The 22694-nt window shown below is 36.5% G+C and overlaps 2 protein-coding genes across 2 annotated transcripts; one reads left to right on the top strand and one right to left on the bottom strand.

Annotated features, from left to right (window-relative positions):
* Positions 1-4479: 4479 nt before the first annotated feature.
* Positions 4480-5243, top strand: LOC123307699. Its single transcript, XM_044890105.1, has 3 exons — positions 4480-4701; positions 4839-4936; positions 4986-5243. The coding sequence occupies exons 1-3, from the start codon at positions 4579-4581 to the stop codon at positions 5149-5151; spliced, it is 387 nt and encodes a 128-aa protein (XP_044746040.1). The 5' UTR covers positions 4480-4578; the 3' UTR covers positions 5152-5243.
* Positions 5244-21091: 15848 nt separating this feature from the next.
* On the bottom strand, positions 21092-21771 carry LOC123307044. Its single transcript, XM_044889246.1, has 2 exons — positions 21713-21771; positions 21092-21473 (listed from the first exon to the last, which is right to left on the bottom strand). The coding sequence occupies exons 1-2, from the start codon at positions 21724-21726 to the stop codon at positions 21092-21094; spliced, it is 396 nt and encodes a 131-aa protein (XP_044745181.1). The 5' UTR covers positions 21727-21771.
* Between the last annotated feature and the right edge of the window lie 923 nt (positions 21772-22694).

Here is a 22694-nt window from a genome sequence, read left to right as displayed (position 1 = left end):
ATATATATATATATATATATATATATATATATATATATATATATATATATATATATATATATATATATATATATATATATATATATATATATATATATATATATATATATATATATATATATATATATATATATATATATATATATATATATATATATACAGATAGTCGCTTTTAATTCCCAAAGTTTTTTTTGGAAATCAATGATGGCATTCAAGACAGGAAGGCATACATAAAAAAAAAAAATCGTTATCTCAAACAGGAAAAGACAAGTCAATCCCACAGTCCTTAAAGTTCTTAAAATACGACACAAGGTTATAATCCGGGAGACACAGAAAAGAACTGTCATGTAAACCACAGAGCCAATTGTTTCACTTTGGTCTCAGCATTTCACTCTCACTGAATTCTTTCGACATATTAGAAAAACAATATATATAAAGGTGAACCATGACACATCAAAATCCCAAAATTTAAATTTATTTATTCATTTCTTTTCAGTCAATTTCACTCTCACCAAAATCGACACATCTCCTAAACTGTAACGGAGTCTTCTCAACGCAATCCAACCAGTTCCCTCTCACCGAACTGATCATAATGAATTAGGTAGGAATATATTGAACTTAAGTTATTGACGTCTCTCCTGTAATTCATGGAGTTAGATAGGCGTTTGATGTGGAACATCTCCATGAAAAATCTTTTGTTGGTGTTCTTCTCCAATTCAAGAACTCTGGTGGAATCGTAGTCAACAGGATGATCGGTCTTCCGGAAATGTTCAGCCAGGGCGCAAGTCTTGCTTGGAATTCTAGCATCACTTCTGTGTTGTGCAATTCTGCGTTTGAGAAGCTGGGAAGTCTGGCCCACGTACACCTCGGAGCATCCACCACAAGGTATGCTATACACAACTCCACTCATATTTTCAACCGTCAATTTGTCTTTTGTACGGCTGTACAATTTATCAACTTTAAATTCCGATCTGGGGATCATCCTTATTGTTGAGGTACTCAAGATATTAACCAGGGCATTCGTCACACTCTTTATTTGGGGAATAGAGGCATAGATGATCCTACCTGTATGTTCGGCCCCTACTATGGTGGATGCGGCAATCCCTTCATCTGTCGGTCGTACCAAAGAAGCAGCACAATGCATTAAACTCGACAACAATCTTCTGGGGTAACCATTTGTCTTCATCAAATCCGCCAACAACCTCAGATTCGGCAGTCTAAGACTTGGATGGGCGATCCTCTCAATGCGACTCTTCAAACCCAAAATCATATTCACCTTCTGTCTGTATGGATGATTAGAGAGATAATGAAGATATCTCCCTGAGCTTGAGGGCTTTCGGTACCAATCCACCATCAATTTGTTTTCAGGTGTTCGAATAACTCTTGTGTCAAGAAACGGGACACTGTTGTTCGTTTCTTCCTCCAACGTGAACTGGATACTGTGGTGTTCTTGGTGTTCTTTGGGAATTAAAAGCGACTATCTGTATGTAAGCATGGGGTTTTATGCAGAAGTGAGGAGCAGTTATGGCAGAGAAGCGTGTGAGATGTTGAAATCTTGGTCGTCTTACAGTGTGAAGTTGGCATCGTACAGGAACCGAAGAATATTCCTTTTAGAATGCAAGAGAATGGGGTTACTCCCTAAGCATATGTCAGCCATTATGCATTACCTTTTCAGTTCGGCGTGTGTTTTGGTGTCATCGAGACAGGTCCACAAAATGTTGGAGAAATCACGTCGTCTCATCTTGCAGTTTGAGATAACTGTTACAGTTACCATGATAGGAAGAATGGAGGGTGAGTCTTCCAGGTTGTGGCAGAGGCTGGAGGAGTTGCTTCCATCAGGCATGCTGAATCGCTTTAAAGAGTACCAGTCTAGAAGGTATGGAAGGGAGTTTGATGCGGTCAAGAGGAGAAATCTGAAAAAGGTGGGAGATCTCTCAAACGAACAGTTGAGAAAAGTGCTACCACAAGAAAGGTGGGTCAGAAATATAAGTTCAACTGCTTTACCGGACAGGGTGTTAAAGTTCTTAGCATTGGGCCCAAATTTTAGTATTGAAGTTCCCATGAATGAGATCTCAATGTCAAGGCTATTATCAGATGTGGAGAATATTATAGATTTAAACGACGGACTTTCAGATGAGGGAAGAAACATCAAGCGTTCCCAAGCAGTAAATATAATTACCAATTGTGTAAAACCTAGAAGACATGCCAACACCGTTTTACAAAATGAATTTTATCATTGTAGAAGATACCTGAGGGAACATCAAGAGTTGCTTGTGTTGCGTGCTGACAAGGGGAGTGTTACGGTTTTGATGGACAAAAAACAAATACATGGAGCTGGCAAACAGCATCCTCATGGATGATCAATGCTACCAACCATTACTCAGGGATCCAACCACCTCAATACAGGGTAGGTGCAACAAGTTGATAAAGAGATGGGTTGACAATGGTTATATTACACAACTACAAGGCAAGAAACTATTCCATTATAACTCTGTCGCTGCTAGATTTTATGGTCTCCCGAAAATCCATAAACCCACCCTCTCGCTGAGGCCCATAATATAAACAATAAACACTCCCACATCCAAGCTGTCAATTTTTATAGCTGATATTCTATCAAATTCCTTGTCCTCCAGTAGAAATCGGTACCACACTCAAGATTCATTTTCTTTTTCCAACTTTGTTAGTGATTTTCAGTTACCTGAAGATTATGTCCTAATCAGTTTAGATGTTGTATCCCTCTTTACAAGCATTCCGGTTGACTTGGCGGTATCAGCCATTGAAGATAGGTGGGAAGCTATCGAAAACCACACAAGTCTACCTAAAGAGGAGTTCATTGATGCCATCCGCTTCCTTTTCTCAACGAACCTTTTTCTTTTTGATGGTGGTTTTTTCATGCAGATACTTGGTTCCCCTATGGGATCCAATGTCAGTCCACCCATTGCAGAGGCAGTAATGGATTTCCTGCTTGATTGCATTCTTGCACACATCCCGTTTTACATCCCATTAATTAAGAAGTATGTAGATGATATTATATGTGCTGTCCCTAAAGACCAGGTTAATTTTGTATTGGACATTTTCAACCAAGAACACCACAGTATCCAGTTCACGTTGGAGGAAGAAACGAACAACAGTGTCCCGTTTCTTGACACAAGAGTTATTCGAACACCTGAAAACAAATTGATGGTGGATTGGTACCGAAAGCCCTCAAGCTCAGGGAGATACCTTCATTATCTCTCTAATCATCCATACAGACAGAAGGTGAATATGATTTTGGGTTTGAAGAGTAGCATTGAGAGGATCGCCCATCCAAGTCTTAGACTGCCGAATCTGAGGTTGTTGGCGGATTTGATGAAGACAAATGGTTACCCCAGAAGATTGTTGTCGAGTTTGTTGCATTGTGCTGCTTCCTTGGTACGACCGACAGATGAAGGGATTGCCGCATCCACCATAGTAGGGGCCGAACATACAGGTAGGATCATCTATGCCTCTATTCCCCAAATAAAGAGTGTGACGAATGCCCTGGTTAATATCTTGAGTACCTCAACAATAAGGATGATCCCCAGATCGGAATTTAAAGTTGATAAATTGTACAGCCGTACAAAAGACAAATTGACGGTTGAAAATATGAGTGGAGTTGTGTATAGTATACCTTGTGGTGGATGCTCCGAGGTGTACGTGGGCCAGACTTCCCAGCTTCTCAAACGCAGAATTGCACAACACAGAAGTGATGCTAGAATTCCAAGCAAGACTTGCGCCCTGGCTGAACATTTCCGGAAGACCGATCATCCTGTTGACTACGATTCCACCAGAGTTCTTGAATTGGAGAAGAACACCAACAAAAGATGTTTCATGGAGATGTTCCACATCAAACGCCTATCTAACTCCATGAATTACAGGAGAGACGTCAATAACTTAAGTTCAATATATTCCTACCTAATTCATTATGATCAGTTCGGTGAGAGGGAACTGGTTGGATTGCGTGGAGAAGACTCCGGTACAGTTTAGGAGATGTGTCGATTTTGGTGAGAGTGAAATTGACTGAAAAGAAATGAATAAATAAATTTAAATTTTGGGATTTTGATGTGTCATGGTTCACCTTTATATATATTGTTTTTCTAATATGTCGAAAGAATTCAGTGAGAGTGAAATGCTGAGACCAAAGTGAAACAATTGGCTCTGTGGTTTACATGACAGTTCTTTTCTGTGTCTCCCGGATTATAACCTTGTGTCGTATTTTAAGAACTTTAAGGACTGTGGGATTGACTTGTCTTTTCCTGTTTGAGATAACGATTTTTTTTTTTTATGTATGCCTTCCTGTCTTGAATGCCATCATTAATTTCCAAAAAAAACTTTGGGAATTAAAAGCGACTATCTGTATATATATATATATATATATATATATATATATATATATATATATATATATATATATATATTTTTTTTTTTTTTTTTTTTTTTTTTTTTTTTTTTTCCCACCTTTCAGGGTTAGGCTGTTTGATGGTGCCGGATCAACTCTGATCAAGACACTTCTCTCAGCAACTTGTTAAGAACCTTCTCACTATTCTGGTGGTCCACAAGATGACCTCCTTTTGTGCCTCTCCGATTAGCTTTTCATCTAGTTCCAGCTTAATGGTGTTTTCGAAAAGATGTGCCTCCACTAATCCGTTTGTGGTTATGACGAGGGGTAGGATTGATGTAGAGGTAAGTCTGTATATTTCTTTTAGTTCGAAAGCCAGATCGTGGTATTTTATCTTTTTTTCATTATAGGCTCGCTCAGCATTGTCATCTGCTGGAATCGTGATGTCTATTATAATTAATTCTTTCTTTTTCTTTTTCAGTATCACAATATCCGGCCGGTTGTGCGCAATGGGTCTGTCAGTGACGAGTGGATGGTCCCAATACAGTTTCATCTCCTCATTTTCCAGTATTTCTTTAGGTAAGTATTCAAAGATTTTCTTTTGATGTTTTATTAACCCATTTTTTAGGGCGATGGCTTGGTGGTATGCCTTTGCCATGGCATTGTGGCGGTCCGTGTATTCCCTTGGAGCGAGGATGGGGCAGGATGACGTGACGTGTTGGATTGTTTCAGTCGCCTGGGAGCATTTGCGGCATTTGTCATTAGGTAAGTTCTTATTCATTATCTGTTTTTGATATGCTTTTGTAGGTATCACCTGATCCTGAATTGCCGCCAGTCTGCCCTCCGTTTCTGGAAACAGGTATCCTGCCTTGAGGTAATTGACAGATCTTACTTTATATATATATATATATATATATATATATATATATATATATATATATATATATATATATATATATATATATATATATATATATATATATATATATATATATATATATATATATATATATAACAATGAGAAAATGCTGCATTCGCAATATTAACAAATACCTATTTTCATTTCAACATTGCGTGTTTCCTTTGTTAATATTGTGTGTTTTTTAGAGTCCTGAAGAAGGTCCCCATCGGGATTGAAACGTCGACTAGATGAAATGAAGAAGAGTTATTTAATAACACCTTTCAATTACCCACACCCCTTATCAATCTTTTTGTTATATATATATATATATATATATATATATATATATATATATATATATATATATATATATATATATATATATGACTAACGTTGAGTTCCAAGACATTTTGTACATATGGAAAGAGCATATACATCCGATTGTATATCGTTTCATTTTACCATATATTAGTTCGAGAAAGCTTTGGTTACATCAAACTCAATATACTCATTGTTGTTCAACTTTTATATCAATTTTTGCATGCAATGTCTAGTTCCAAGACATTGCCTAAAAAAGTTGTTTAATGTTGATTGCCTAGATTTCCTCATTTTAAATAATTATACATGGTGGACATGTGTTGATTATATGTCCTGAAGTAATAAACTTAGTAGAAAATGTTAGGATACGAAATTTCTCCTACTATGAAAAAAATTAAGAATGAATTATTTACTTCAAAGTCCTAACCACACAAAGTTCCTTTCTTCATCGGCCTTAGGTACCTTTTTATTATTGAATATTTTTTCGTCACAATTCTGATTGGTATTGATTAAACTTATCTTATTTCAAATCAATTAGTTTCCGAGATAGCGAATTCCAAAAATTACTCATCGCATGTCCGGCTTCAAAAAAATAATTAGGTAGGCTCCGTGTCGAAACAACACCCTGTATATCATTATACATAATTTTCAAAACGAGCCTCTATTACACATGCTCTGTAAGTACGTGACTGTCCGCTCAACATTTGAAACCCCTTTTTCAACTACATTTGATTTCTACCGATTGCCCTGAAACGTGTAGCAAATCTTCAGATTCGGTGACAGTACAATGTACAATTATCTTCGTGTGATGGAAAGACTCGGTTAGTTGAACACAGTATATGGTGACTTGATCAGTTTTTCTCATAACTGCCTCAATTAAGGTATAAAATGAAGGAGCTCGGTTGTTCAGTTCAGGATGAGGCCGAGATTTAAGATGATCCTAGATTGATCTGACCGAACTGAACTGAAATGTCAAAATCAATCTAGGATAAACTTTAATTCCGAACTGAACAACTGGGCCTATTCATGTAGAGTTTCGGATTTTGCGAGAATCTACTACTTTTTCTTCAAAACAACAACTGCGCTGAAGGAAATGTGATTGACTGTTAGCGACACATAATATCAACCATCTAAATTCTTTAGTCTATACAATTTTTTTTGAACTCTCATTATACTATGTAGCAGTCTGATACTGAAATCCGTCATTTGACAAAATGAGTTGTCAGTTCATAGACTGACCAACATTTTCGAAAGCTATTGATCTATTAATTAAATCGTTCTATAAATGGTCCTAAATTGACAGTCGTATTGTGAACAACGATATGCAGCGGATTTTATCTAAACACGAAATAAATTCTGAAATGTTTCGGATCATGAGGTTAATTGAATAAGTATCTTTTTCGTATCATTTGTTGAACTTCATTATTCTAAATATTCTTCAATTAATGAAAATATAATATCAACACACATAATTTTTTGATTTATTCGTCATCAAATCATTAAATAAATCGTTTCTCGAAAAGTTTCGAGTCTTGAGGCAAATAGAATATTGAATTATTTACATCATTACTTGCCGAACTTCAAAGTTCTGAATGAATTAAAATATGAACTTGACAATATACGAGACAGTTTTCGCAAGAGTTTCAATGAAATCTGAAAATTTTCATCATTCTGGAGCATTCCGGACATCAATAATTCTCGAATCATCCATGGCATAAATTCAATTTTATCCAATATAACACGCAAAACGAAATGTTACTCGAACGCATCTTGAGCAATTCGTTCCTAAAAAGCTCGAATCAGGTAGAAAAGTTTGAACCCTTCTTATCAGCATGAACACGTGTTTTGTAGTAAACAGATGCCGATTTCATTTCGGGCAACTTTTATATCAATTTTTGCATGCAATGTCTAGTTCCAAGACCTTGCCTAAAAAAGTTGTTTAATGTTGATTGCCTAGATTTCCTCATTTTGAATAATTATACATGGTGGACATGTGTTGATTAAATGTTCTGAAGTAATAAACTTAGTAGAAAATGTTAGGATACGAAATTTCTCCTACTATGAAAAAAATTAAGAATGAATTATTTACTTTAAAGTCCTAACCACACAAAGTTCCTTTCTTCATCGGCCTTAGGTACCTTTTTATTATTGAATATTTTTTCGTCACAATTCTGATTGGTATTGATTAAACTTATCTTATTTTAAATCAATTAGTTTCCGAGATAGCGAATTCCAAAAATTACTCATCGCATGTCCGGCTTCAAAAAAATAATTAGGTAGGCTCCGTGTCGAAACAACACCCTGTATATCATTATACATAATTTTCAAAACGGGCCTCTATTACAGATGCTCTGTAAGTACGTGACTGTCCGCTCAACATTTGCAACCCCTTTTTCAACTACTTTTGATTTCTACCGATTGCCCTGAAACGTGTAGCAAATCTTCAGATTCGGTGACAGTACAATGTACAATTATCTTCGTGTGATGGAAAGACTCGGTTAGTTGAACACAGTATATGGTGACTTGATCAGTCTTTTCTCATAACTGCCTCAATTAAGGTATAAAATGAAGGAGCTCGGATAGTAAAATTTAGTGAGCCACGAAAAAACCAAATCGAAGATGGATGCGCCATAAGATGGCGTTTTACATAGTCCATTCGCACAATTCCATCGTCATTTCCCAATGACGATCTGAATATTTTATTCTCACAACTCGCTCAGTTTTGGTATATACAGGGTAAGTCAAAAATGTGTACCGAGCTTTCTGGGGGTGATAGTACATTGAAAAGTAAGTATAGTCTGATATAAACTCCTAGTCCAAAATGCATATTAAGGTAGATATATCCTTCCAAAGTTGATAAAATTAATTTCTCCGCATAACTGTTAAACGGTTGAAATTTCGTGCATAAATGTATGTTGTTGAAATACAATTTTTTATTACACTTCTATATTTCTGTCTGATATTGTTAGAAAGGGTGTTCTTAGAGGGTGAATCATAATATTTTTGGTACTTCTTTCATTGTATTCGTTCTGTTGAAAAAAATAGAAGCATTCGGTGGAGCGAAGAAAATTACATGAAACAGGTACTCTTCTCCAAATACAAAAAATCGAACCGTTTTCGAGATATTTGAGTTCTTGTTGTCACATGATGTCAGCAGATTCATTCATCGCGAGATCCATCGATGACGATGTTTTAGCAGGCCATGAACAATTCTGTTCTGAATTTTGTCGATGATATAATCATCTCTGCATAAAACTTACAGCAGCATTTGCATTTCCGAAGCACTCGCCAAGCATCAAAAGCATATCAGTTTGTTCAGAGAACGAATAACCTTCCATTTCTTAAAATTCCAGTTGAAAATAGCAAAAAATAAGCAGAAAAACCACACGAAAAATTAACTACAACAATGTTCATGACATGAACGTCAAAATTAAGAACAAAATTGATCATGGCCTGCTGAAATATCGTTATCGATGAGTCTGGCGATGAAAGAATCTGCTAACATCATGTGACTACATAAACTCAAATATCTCGAAAACGATTCAATTTTTTTATTTGGATAAAAGTACCTTCTTCATGTAATATTCTTCGCTCCATAGAATGCTTCAATTTTTTTCATCAAAACGAATACAACCAAAGAAGTTGTCGCAAAAAATCACGATTCACCCTCTAAAAACACCCGTTATAACAATATCAGAAATGTAGAAATGTAATAAAAAAAATGTATTATAAGAAATACATTTATGCACGAAATTTCAATCTGGTGGAATATACCGGTTAGAACTTATGCGGAGAATTCTTTTTAATTTTATCAACTTTAGAAGTATATATCTTTCTCAATATGCATTTTAGGCCATTAGGTTATTTATCAAACTCTAGCTTTTTTTCAATATACTATCACCCCCAGAAAGCTGAGTAGGTACACATTTTTGACTCAACCTGTCGATTAGGTTAGACTAGTTGAATACAGTACACTACTAAAAAAGTTTCAAATTCTAAATGGCCACCACAAAAAATTGGTAAATGGAAAATTTTATAGACCTCCCTTAGTATGGGTTTCAAATTTTCAGCTCAACTCATAGAATAGAGTAGAGTAGAACAACTTTTCTTCTCCCAAATTAAAAAAAATCGTTTAAATGAATTTTCTCCAAGAGTGATGTAAAGTAAAGCTCTTCTAGTTTCGAATTGTTTGATCACAAAATGTAAGCATTCCATCACTTGATTATTGATACCGAGTGTGATACATAATAAAATATTGCAGCACCTGATTCCGAAAGCACTTTGACTGAATTTCATACCATCACTTGTTACGTAATGAACATTAGGAAATACATTCGGAAACATAGAGAATAAAATCTTTGATGATCTATCATATTCATTGGAGTATTCGAAATGTTTTATTCATTTTTCAATTGAATGATTCAATATTTAGCCTGGCGTGGAAAGTATATTAATCTGTATCTCGGTTAGCATGAAAATTCGATACTCTGATGATTCACTCGCATCGGATATTCATTCTTACCTTGACACATAATATACAACTCCCTAATGTTACAACTGCAGCTGCAGGAATGTCCTGGTAATTAAACATTTTATATGTTCAGAAACCATCTCTCTCATACATAAATGGGTTAATATACCTGAACAGAACGAAGAAAGTAGAAGAAACAGGGTGTTTTACGGATAATTGCACAGGCTTTCAGTGCAGATGCAGGACATTTTGAATTGAAAGTCTGAATCAGTTTTCGAAATATGTCCTGAGTATATTCATTCGAGAGATGTTTTTTGTAAGTATGTCATCAAAAACTTTCAGTCGGCATAACTCTTGAACACCTTTATAGGTTTTCGTGGAAATGTCAACAAATAAAAGCATTGGAAAATGACGATGATTCAATTATAATGATTTTTTGATAGCGCGGGTCCGTACTGAGAGTTTTTTATTTCACATCTTGTAGCACACTGTACATCAAATTTTCAAAAAGCACAATTATCTCCAAAATTTACACAAAATTAAATGTCTTTTCCAACAAGCTTTCCATACAGCACATGACGTCCAATAGACGCCCATTTTATATCCAAATGAAGTACAAACATCCACGGACCTTACATGGTCCAAGTCCAATGGATGTACATTTCTGGACCTTTACTGTACGTTCATAAATGGACGTTTTACGGATGTCCATTTAATTTTAAATAAAGGATGTTGGACAAATATCTATATGCGTTTCTTATTGGACATCTTCTGGATACACAAATCTGGATCTTTATTGTACTATCGTAAATTGTACGTCCATTCAACGTACATTTTTGGATCAACGTAAGTTATTCATGATTGTACATCTATTGGAAGTTCGGATCTGGATCTGAATATCTGCTTCCAGAAATTGTACTTTTCTGTACGACCATGGGCGCCCGCAGGGGGAGGCCAGGAGGGGGCCAGGGGGGGCCACGGCCCCCCCTGAGATTCTGATAGACACCGTTAGAGAAATTTTTCTTTCAGTAAAACTAATCGTAGATGATATTTTGCCCCCCCTGAGAAAAATTTCTGCGGGTTTCTGCGGGCGCCCATGTGTACGACAACTGGATGTATCATTTTAGAGTATCCATAATTATTCATTTCTCAACATTCGTAGGATGAACAGGACCGTGTCTTATTTCTACAATCAGCATGGTTATTCAGCCATATTTTTAGATTAACGTGAATTATCCATGATTTTACATCTTTTGGATGATCAGAATTGTATGTCAACTATTTGCCTCCAGAGATTGTACTTTTCTGTACGACAACTGGATGTATCATTTTCGAGGGTCCATAATTGTACCTATATTTCTCAACATTCGTAGGATGTGCAGGACTGGATCCTATTTGTTCAATCAGAAAGTGTACGTTGATGTACGTCCATTCAACGTACATTTTTGGATCAACGTAAATTATTCATGATTGTACATCTATTGGAAGTTCGGATCTGGATCTAAATATCTGCTTCCAGAAAGTGTACTTTTCTGTACGACTACGACAAATAGATGTATCATTTTCGAGCATCAATAATTATTCATTTCTCAACATTCGTAGGATGTACAGGGCCGGATCTTATTTCTACAATAAGCAATTGTAAGTTAATGTACGTCCAGTGGATGTACATTTTTGGATCAACAAGAATTCTCCATAATTGTACTTTCCTGTATATCCATAGGAAGCCCAATGCACTTTCAATAAGGGACGTCCGTCGAACATCCATATACGTACGTTATTGAACATCTTTTGGATATTCAGAAATGGATCGAAATATCTGTTCTTAAATTTTATACTTTTCTGTACGAAAACTGGATATATCATTTTCGAGCATCCATAAATTTCTGGATGTTCAGGACTGAATCCAATTTGCACAATCAGAAACTTTATGTTTGTGTACTTCCACTGATGGATATGCAATACTGTATCATCGTGCATTATCCATAACTTTGGGTGACCAGGCGTCCCTCATTGTGACGGACAGTCCGTCAATCGTCCAAGAAGTCCGTCACTGGAAAACGTCCGTCGAAATGTCCGTCAAAATCTTGAATTTAATTCAGTATATTTCTAGAGAAAATTTGAGATGGATAATAAAAAAATTAAGTGCAAATTTACGGAGGATCTTTCAAAAGAATTTCCATTCCCTAAAAAACAAAACTTGATTTTCCAATGTACGAAGGGTCAATTCAGCATTGTATTTGGAGAAATGTTACAAATTACAAACATAAAAAAATAGTTAATGAAGCGTCTTCCTCTCTAACCAAATATTTCAGACATTCGAGTTTTGGGCAACGCCTGAAGCCCTTTTCTCATTCCACAGTGTAATGAACAACCATTTTATTAAGATTATAATATTTTCGTTTTTGTGTTGTGATAAACTTGTATCATTTTTCTGTTTTCAATAAAAAAAAATTTAAGCATATACAGAGTGAGTCTTTGACTCGTACAAATATTTTACAGTAGATTCTTGAGGTCAAAGGAAACACTTTTTTCCTTTACCATTTTTTCCAAATCGGCTCGGTTTAAAAGATAGAGGTTGTTGAAAAACATAATTAAATGTTATTATGTTTTCGAGTATGTTGTCGTTCATAAATAAAAACTATCGGTGAAATTCGAAAAACAGGCTACTTTCATCGCATGCAATTCTTTTAAAATCTACCTATATCTTTTTATCAGGGCTAAATCGTAAAAAATATTGTACATGAAAATTTTTTTCTTTCGACCTCAATAATTTACTGTGAAATATTTTTACAAAGCAAAGACTCGCCCTGTATATAAATATATACACATTCACCAGGTCCGTCCGTCATTGACGCCTATGCAGTGAAATTTCCGAATGTTTATATAATGAATAGAGGACAAAAAGAGCTTTAGGGAGTGGGGAAACTTTCTCTTTGGTATTACTTATGACATTTCGGTATTCAGAAAAACATCGATGACGTCACAACTCCTAGCCCCGAAGACGTTATAACTTTAGAATTTTCATCGAAAGTTCCCAAGTTGAGAAATTAAAATTTACCTATTTCATATTTTTTCTCGAAACTCAATGGACATATCATCAAGATCAAGTATCAGTCGCTTTAGTACAGGTCTGCCCTTGCTATGAATTTCTTTCGTATAAGAATCAAATACATGTATATAATACCGTATAATTGCATTCAGTATGAATATTTCCTCTTTCAAATGGGGATGAATCTATAATAGAAATACCACAGTTCTTTTACATTCCACTGGAAATGCGTTTTGATAGTTTGGAAATAACAGGAATGTGTATGTAGTATACTCCATTCACTTTTATTTTAGCACTCGGTTGGACATAAAATAATTTTCTCAAGTTTTTGTAACTAGAACGGAGTAAGGTTGGCACTCATGAAATGTCGTTAATGTCATAACGCCGTGGCCACAACTAATATTCATTAACATTACAAAAATGACGAAAGTGATTGAAAAAGAGAGACAACAGGGTTTCAGGAAGTGCTATTTAGAATTCAGGTCCGCTCATTTAAATATTAGGTAACCCTACACCCTCTATCTACAATATATCTGACCGTAGCAAACATATTCAATGTAAGCGAATTTATATAATGATTCATCTGAATCTCAACGACTTATATTTCAGCTGATTGTTTTCACAATCAGAAATATTGTGAGTGAAAAGAATGACAAAGAATTTTTTTCTATTGGGAGACCCAAAAAAGTGGTGGCATTTGAGAATTTTATTTTATGGTGAACGAATGCGAAAAGTTACCACCTTACAGGATTTTCGATGAATCTCATCGTGGAATAAATATATAATTATTATTATATGAAAGTATTAAAAATAAACTTCTATGAATGCGATCCAACCTATTAATTGTTAATTCATCTGTTCCTCTTGCCTTGAAACTTCCTTCAATTCTTTCGACTTCTATTGATGCAAGATGATTTTTGTTGAAGAATTTAACATTCTTGTAATTATCCGTTAAGTCCTTCGAGAGATTCCCAACTACTGCATGTTGATTTTTTTGAAATCTACAACTGATGTAAGGTATTCAACTTTTATCTAAAGAAGATAACCAACATTAACTCTCCTGAAGCTACTGCAAATTATCTGTCAATAATTTCGAAACATCTAGGTTTGAATCAAGCTTACAGGTATACATTTAATCTCACTTATTTTTGTCTAGTCTTTCCAATTTTGTGAACAAGATTTCAAAATATTCATATACATTAAATTTTTTCGAGGCGGACCTGAAATGAGAAATTTTTTTATTATGGTAATCGATAGCACTCCTGACATTGAACATACAAATCAAATATCACGAAATGTATGTGGTGGTTGATAAGTCAAAATTAATTCAAAAAATTGAGAAAATTAGTTAACCAGTTTGTATCATGGTTACAAAGAATGGTAGACCCATAAATATCATGAGTGTATGCGAAATTCCCAATAAATCACCCTGTATAATAAAATTTTTGACATTTCTCGAATTCACGATAGCTTAGGAAATTAATATTTAGCATATATCAGTAAATTGAAGATGGAGTCCTTTGACGTATTTGTCCTCCATTCATTCGAAAAATAAGCCACTATGATGACTATATTACTTTTCAACAAATTTTCTCGTGAAATAGTCATGTCGAATACTAATCGACATAAAAATTCAGGCTTAATATTCAAGGATTTTGTTGTTCGGCAAATTCGCCCAAGACATTTTTTTCCAAATCATTTGCCTCATGGCGCGTGATTATCAACATTCGCAAAATTGCCATGCACCAAGCTTTCATTTACAATCGACAAACTTTGCTGGCAAAATTTCATCTCTGGTGCTTTTACATATATGAGAAAACCATTTTCATTCCTTGTGTAAATGGAAATGCTTCTGCAATATTTCTGGTTATAATACTGAGAAGAGAATATAGCACAATATTCTATAAAACGAAAATGAGATAATGAAAACGTATTCAATCTTTTTCGCAGGTGATCATTATTTCTAATTTGCAGGATTTCGAATGATATATAGTGGAATTTGAAAAAACGCAATTGGGATTAATTAAACGTGAGAAATACATATTTCTATATTTGAAAACTACAATGCCAAGACCGTCCTGGAAGTAAGCAGTATATTACCCTAATTAGGGTCCTGGAAGGCAACATTAGTCATAATATCAATTCCAAGACTGTCTTGGAACTGATATTTGGGTCCTGGAAGTCAACATTAGACATAATGTCAATTCCAAGACCGTCCCGGAACTATACAATTGTCTTGGAACTAGCCGTTAGCTGATAGGAAATGTCACGGAACTCGATGTTAGTCATATATATATATATATATATATATATATATATATATATATATATATATATATATATATATATATATATATATATATATATATATATATATATATATATATATATATATATATATATATATATATATATATATATATATATATCTGATTTTTGTCGATTTTGAATACTTTAGTTCCGGCAGTTGTCGCGTTGAACCAGGAGGGCGCTTTCACGCGTATATTGAGTTGTATATTTTTGAGCGTTCTACATAGGATCGGTCCTCCTCGATTATACAAAATTTTTCAGTACACCGTACTTTGGTCTTCCGTGTTTTCGGCAACACTGTATTTCATGAGTTTCTGTTTTCAATATCTTGTTCGCAGGTGTAAGGGGATAAGTCACGGTGAACTTATAGGAGGACCATTTGAAAACGAAACAGAATGTGGCGAATTGGTCACATTCGTTGAAAACGGCGATTTTTGTTTGAAGGGGGGCACTTTTTGTTTCATAATTTAGTAGTAAAATAGCCTTCCCTTGAACGTGGCAGCTCAACTTTTGAATAGGGAAGATAGGTTGTGTAATACCTCATATTATGAAAGCTTATCTTTGTTCTTTTTTCGAAAATCTTATCGAATTTGACTAATTAATGGATGTTCATAATATTACAGAATATTTTCTTGAAATTGTGAAAAAAATTTTATTTTAGAACTATGGGTTCTTAGACATTTAAGAAGTGAAATAGCCACCCCCTAAGCGGGGTGGTTATCCCTCTCGAATTTTCAATAGGGAAAAATTGGCCATGTGATATATCATTTGTAAGCACATCACTTAAGCTTTCTGATATGAAAAATCTATATTAATAAAAGAGGAACTATTACTTCAAAATGCTTTATTGTTCAAACGATCGCACCAAATTGGACAATTCTTTTTTTGTTGTGTTTATTATTGTTAGGGCAAGGTTTATATAACAAAATATTCCCAAAAAAAATTGTACAGAACAGAAAAAAAGGCATTCCTTTTTCTTACGACCAATCGAGCAATCACGATGAGTTAGTTATTATTATCTACCCTAGAAATAATTTAAATGGCAAAACTAGGTTTGCCGGGTCAGCTAGTTATTTGATAAAATTCAATAATTAATGGTTTTTCCTCGAATCACCTGCGATCTTCCATAAATTTTTCTCAAAGATGTCATATTCTTTGATTCTGAATTTCTGTATTTTTTAGTACTTGTTTCTGTTACTTCGACATTTATTGGCGAAGAATTTTCAATCTACAAATATCGGCACTTATTGATTTACCTCGTGTTCGGAATGAAACTGTTGATAATTCCTTATTTGTTATATCTAATTAAAGATTATTCTTGTGTCCTCCAGCCGTTTATTGCAATCAAATCACAATGAAACCACGATTTTCATTTCACTTAATTTCTTTCGTCGATTAGTTCAATTGTTTATCCTGCGTTCATTCGAAATCACAATACACACAATACACAATTACAGAGAGGCTGGAAATTATTTCACTTCTTTCGAAAATAACCTATGTGCTAAGCTAAGAGAACGGCTGAACTATTCAATAAGCTTTATTTGGATCGAAATGTAAATCGAAAGTACGTATTCGAGTTGATGGCATAGTTCCGAGAAACTGGTTCAGTGTGTAGTAAAAAGTGAAATGTAAAACTGAATGAAGGGGTGAATGTGACAGTTCTTGTTCCGGTGGCTCTCAATCCAAGATCGAGTACGAGGCAACTTGCAACAGAGTCTGGTTCTCAGCGTAGCATTTTGAACATTTCAAAGCGCCATAAATTCCATCCGTACAAATTCCATCTTGTACATACCCTGCAGATCTGGAATTCTGTTCATTTATTCATTCATTGCTGTTTCTCGTTACCAAGAATATATCTACAAAAAGACTGCAAAAAAAAATCCTTAGGGCTACTTGCGACTGTGTGCCCTACTGAGACTGAAAAAACCCACCCGTGACCCACAGATTGAGCATGTAGATACCACAGATATAGGTTTAAACTTTTAAACTATCTGAAGAATAAGTGATCAAAATCACACTCCGGGGATGGATAGTCACTGACCAGATCTGGCCGCCGCTGTATTTCTCTGGAGTCTCCATTATAACTGTGGACGAGAGACCTCCACTGTGATCTGTCTAACGCTAGTTGTTCCCAGTTATGATTGGTATTAACTGATATTAGAGATTGATGCAGTATATCCTCAAACCGCTTAAACCGCCTCCTGGTTTCCGAGCTCTCAGGGTGAATTCGCCACACAGAGCTTTTTTGTGGAGTCTTGTGTCTTGCATCCTCAGAATGTGGCCATTCCATCTGAGAAGGGACCTCGTTACTTGAGTCTCAATAGTTATACAACTTGCGCGCTGCAAGACTTCTGCATTTGAAACTTCATAGAACTATGTGCATAATTTGTCTCAGACGACGTTGTTTTGTTTGTTCAAGCTATTTAATATGTCGTCTGTAGAGCCTCCAGATTTCGCTTCCGTAAAGAAGCGTTAGGAGGACCACTAAGCAGCTGTTTGAGTCTTCAGATTGATCTCGTGATTTTGAAACACTCTGTCCTTTAGTTTCGAGAATGTCCGTGAGGCCGAAATACAGTTGTATATTTCTCTGTTCAGGTTAGCCAAAGAGTGTTAATGAAGCTTCCCAAGTATTTGAACTGCTCGACCTATCGAAGTTATACCGCTCGTGTTCGGTCGTCAGAGTCTCGTTTGTAAAAACTGCGAGTAGGTAAGGTTGGCATTTGAGTGGAGAGGCTTTAAAACGCATCCTTCCCCCTTCATCTTACATTCTGTTAGTCCCAGAACTGTCGACAAAAATCGGCAAGAGTTTTGTAATGGCTCACAATTGAATATGATTTAGTGTTGAGTATGTAGGTACATGAGTCACAACTCGCAAGTTCAGGTAGGTAGGTAGACACCTGTCAGCGACGCGCATTGCTGTATAAAAAATTACAATATCCGCATTTTGAGCGTATGCTGACTGCCTCTGTTCTATTCATCTAACTCTTCTATTCTCAAATAATATATGATAATTAAACAGTAAAATCATTTTCAGCCATTCTTCTTCTTCTTCTACGTGGGGTGCCCCACCGGGCTGAACTGAGGCCTCGTGACCCATTGTTCGTCCGATTGTAGTTGGAGAACTTAAACTCCGTGACATGCTGACAAAAATGCCACAAGTCGACAGAGAGGTGTCTCTCTCACAATAGGAGTTGTGGGTGTTCTGTTTCCTAGGTGTGTCATCCTTAAGTCTTCAAGGTTGATACAGAAGAACAAAATGTGTTCAACTGTTTCCTCCGTGCTCCTGCACCAGCGGCACAGGGAAAAGCTAGTCAGTACCATTCTATTTGAGTGTTTATTAAACAAATGGCCAGTCATTGCTCCAGTCACTAGACTCAGTTGTTACCTCTCGAGAGCTAAGAGTTTTTTGACCTCAGGCACAGAGGGTGGTCTCTCAGTGAGAAGCCTCGAATGTGTAAGACCACCTCTCATGCTCCATCTAGAGGAAAATTTCAATTCAAAAACTGTGTGCAGTTTCAAGATTTGGGTCGACTTGATCCAATAGTTCCTTAGGAATTGAAATCATACTTAAGCGAATCGACCACTGAAATCTCAATTCCTATCTGAACTATCGAACTGAAATTCAACATGTGCATCTCAATTCGAAAACTGTGTGCAGTTTCAAGATCTTGGTCGACTTGATACAATAGTTCTTTAGGAATTGAAATCATACTTTAGCGAATCGTCCACTGAAATCTCATTTCCTATCTGAACTATCGAACTGAAATTCAACATGTGCATCTCAATTCGGAAACTGTGTACAGTTTGGAGATTTGGGTCGAATTGATCCAACAGTTATTGAGGAATTGACCACTGAAATCTCAATGCCTATCAGAACTATCGATCTGAAGTTCAACATGTGCATCTCAATTCGAAAACTATGTGCAGTTTCAAGATTTGTCTTTCGTCTATATTCAAAACTTAACCCGACACTTAGCGAATCAATCTGAATCTATATCTGAATCTATCTCTGAATCTAACTCTCTGAATGAATCTCTGAATCTCAATCTCTGAATCTCTGAATGTCTGTTTTCCGGAAAGAACAATGATTTTAAAGCTTCAAGGCCCACCCACATATCTGATTGGAAAACTTAGGGGATGTCTCTTTTACTTTTGGGCCAATGGGACTCCAGCAGTACCAAGTCTTGGGATGGTACTTACCCCGTCTTCAAATTGTCCCATCAATCAGCAAACGTCATCTGGCGTATCTCAATGTTAAAAAGAAGCTTTATTCACGCCAGCGTCAATGACTTAATGTTACACATGCTGTTGCCATAAAGTTCAGACCTTTCTCTTAACATCTGTAGGGGTTGGCGATAAATCTAATTATCTATTGTTTCTATAGGAAACAGATTTCTTTAGAAATCTGCTTTTCTTCAAGGCGCAAATCTGTGACCTATTTTCTTCAACGAAAGACTTCGGAAAGTTCGAATTTCTAAAGTCTTCCATGAACGACAACATTTATTTACAATATTTACACTATTGTGGATCCTACACAAATTTCTCTAGTATCGGAAAAATTTTTTCTTTCTTCTGTACTATTTCTGCGTTTCCTAATTCTTTGAATGCTTTCTGATATACACTCGATTTCTGCAATATTTGCAAGTTATGCACGTTATGAAAAGTTCCTTGCTACGTACAACACAAATAATCCTAAAGTGTTTATGAAAAAAGTAGTAAGCTATGATCCATCGAATTTACCACCCTGCAAACGTGAACTACATCAACAATTATTGAGAACTGCCTACATTACAAATATATGGCGAAATTGTAATTTAAAAGAACCAACAATTCTTACACCTGAAAATAACGGTTGGAACTTAATTGATAGTTGTTACGAATTTAATTGGTTTGAGGGGAATACGGTTCCATCTTCTATATACGACATACTTTTACAAGGACCTGCTGATACTGCCACAGCACAATCGACTGAAACTGAGGAATGCATTTCAGGTAACATACAACTATTTTATTCCGTAACATTTAATACGCAGTCCTATGTAATTGAGCTTTATATTTAATTCTTAACAACCTTATTGATTCATTAAAATATTTTTTTTTACTATTTTCAGATGAGGAAAACATTGTTGAAGAATCAGATGATGATGAAAACAGTGATAGCGAAATTTCGGGTGATGCTGAAGAAAATGAATGTTAAAAATAATGTAGATTGCATAAACCCAATAAAATACATTGCATTTACTGTATTTGCGTTCATGTAACATTTCTTATTTGCACGCCCTTAGCAGCTGTCCCCTCGCCTGTCAAGGTCTTATGCTGTTCAAAACCGCCTGGCATTGTACATATTTACTCTGAGACGTTTACTTGAAAACATATAAAAATTTTAAGTATACAGGATAAAGTTTATTTTACCTCATCAACTGTACGTTTTCTAATTGATATGTCATATACTTCTGCTTATTGTAATCGCCTGTCAACTTTTTTCAAGATGTACAATAAATAAACTTTATCCTATTAAATTTTCAAATTTACAGAAACAAGTTTTGAAACTCAATTTACTTAACAGTCCAAAAAATAAAGGGGCTGATGACGTGCAGGGCTGACGCCTGCCAGGTCATGGCTATTGCTCTTAGCATGTCATAAATCGTAAGTATACAAATTTCTAACCTTACAGGGAGATCGTTACTCCCAGGGTTCACTAGCTCTTGGACTAACATTAGAACGGGTCATGAATGAGACAAGGCAGACATGTAGAGCATTACTGCAACAATTACCAGCGATAGCTCTCACACAGTCGCAGGATTGTGGGACAGCAACACCTGAGGGCCCGACACAAAGTAGATGGGTTAATTCCACACGAAGGGTGTCTTTTCCACACTTACCTGCACCGTGGATAAATTTTGACCGGCCAATTATCACAACACCTGCCAGATCAGAACCGGAGTCTCGATCAACAGTACCAACTGTTCCGGTACACAAATGGAACATCTCCTTTGATGGCACTGGTAGTGTAACCGGATTTCTTGAAGAAGTGGAGAGACTGGCTGAATCTCGTAAAGTATCCCTGGAACAAGTTTTTGAATCAGTGTATGAATTACTACGAAAGGATGCGAGGGATTGGTTCATTCCCCGGAGAGGTACTTTCGAGGACTGGGAGGATTTTGGCAAATAACTGAAAGAAGCATTTCTGCCAGTTAACTACGAGGAGAATCTGTTGGAGGAAATAAAAGGGCGAACACAAGGCCCTGAAGAAAAGTTGCTTCTATATGTTACCCGGATGCAGAACTTATTCCAGAAACTCACCTATGCAAAACCATCCGAGGTGGAGCAGATCCGGCTTATCCGACAGAGGTTGATCCCGCCCTTACAGCAAGCCTTGGCCTTCCAGGAGACCAAGACTTATGATGAACTTCTCCGTAAGGGAAAAGTTTTTGAACTGGTCCAGTGGCAGATGAGCCAGTACACCCGGCCACCCTCCAAACCAGGTTTTGTGGAAGAACCTCACCTGACGTACAGTCCCCGTCAACTGAACCGATGTCAAGCAAGTTTTTCTATGGATACCGGAGAGCAGGTTCACCCAACAATCGATCACAGGGAATCAGTACCGCCGACACAAGCCAACCAGACACGACTTTCTCCGCCGAGGGAAAGCCGTCCTGAGCCACCCAAGTCGAGAGAGTCAATAGCCCAGCGACAGGAATCACACCGTCCGACTTCTGGAGACAGGTCCGAAAGTCGATCCAGACCTGCAACACCGCCACCCCGCCGTCCAGCCGAAAATAACCACGCTGACCGGACCGAACCACCATCAGGGAGGAGAGTGTCCTTCCAGACACAGTGTTTCCGATGTGGTGGATATGGCCACATGCGTCGAGAATGTCGCAGGCCACCGAAGATCTTCTGTTCTCGATGCCAGAGGGAAAACATTCTCTCACGAGACTGTCCGTGTTCGGGAAACTGAAGGGGAGATTGGAGGCGGAGTCGACCACATCTCCCGGAATCTTGACTCCACTGGCACCGACTACCTGTAATGATAACCGTCCGTTAGTTGAGGTCAGAATAGCCGGCAAACACTTCCGGGCACTGATAGATACCGGAGCGACCAGGAGTTTCTGCAGTCAGGCCGTATCCGATCAGTGTGAAAGTAAAGGAATCACAGGACAAACAATGCACAACAGTTTCGCAGTAATAGCAAACGGACAAACCACCGTCACACCGAAACTGTACACCACCAACGTGCAAATTTCCGATTACACACTGCCTGTTTTGAAATTCTTGCTGGTAC

The sequence above is a fragment of the Coccinella septempunctata genome, chromosome 2 (genome assembly GCF_907165205.1).
Source record: "Coccinella septempunctata chromosome 2, icCocSept1.1, whole genome shotgun sequence".
Taxonomy (NCBI): domain Eukaryota; kingdom Metazoa; phylum Arthropoda; class Insecta; order Coleoptera; family Coccinellidae; genus Coccinella; species Coccinella septempunctata.
The sequence above is the reverse complement of the archived record's forward strand: the minus strand, read 5'-3'. Positions and strand labels throughout refer to the sequence as shown.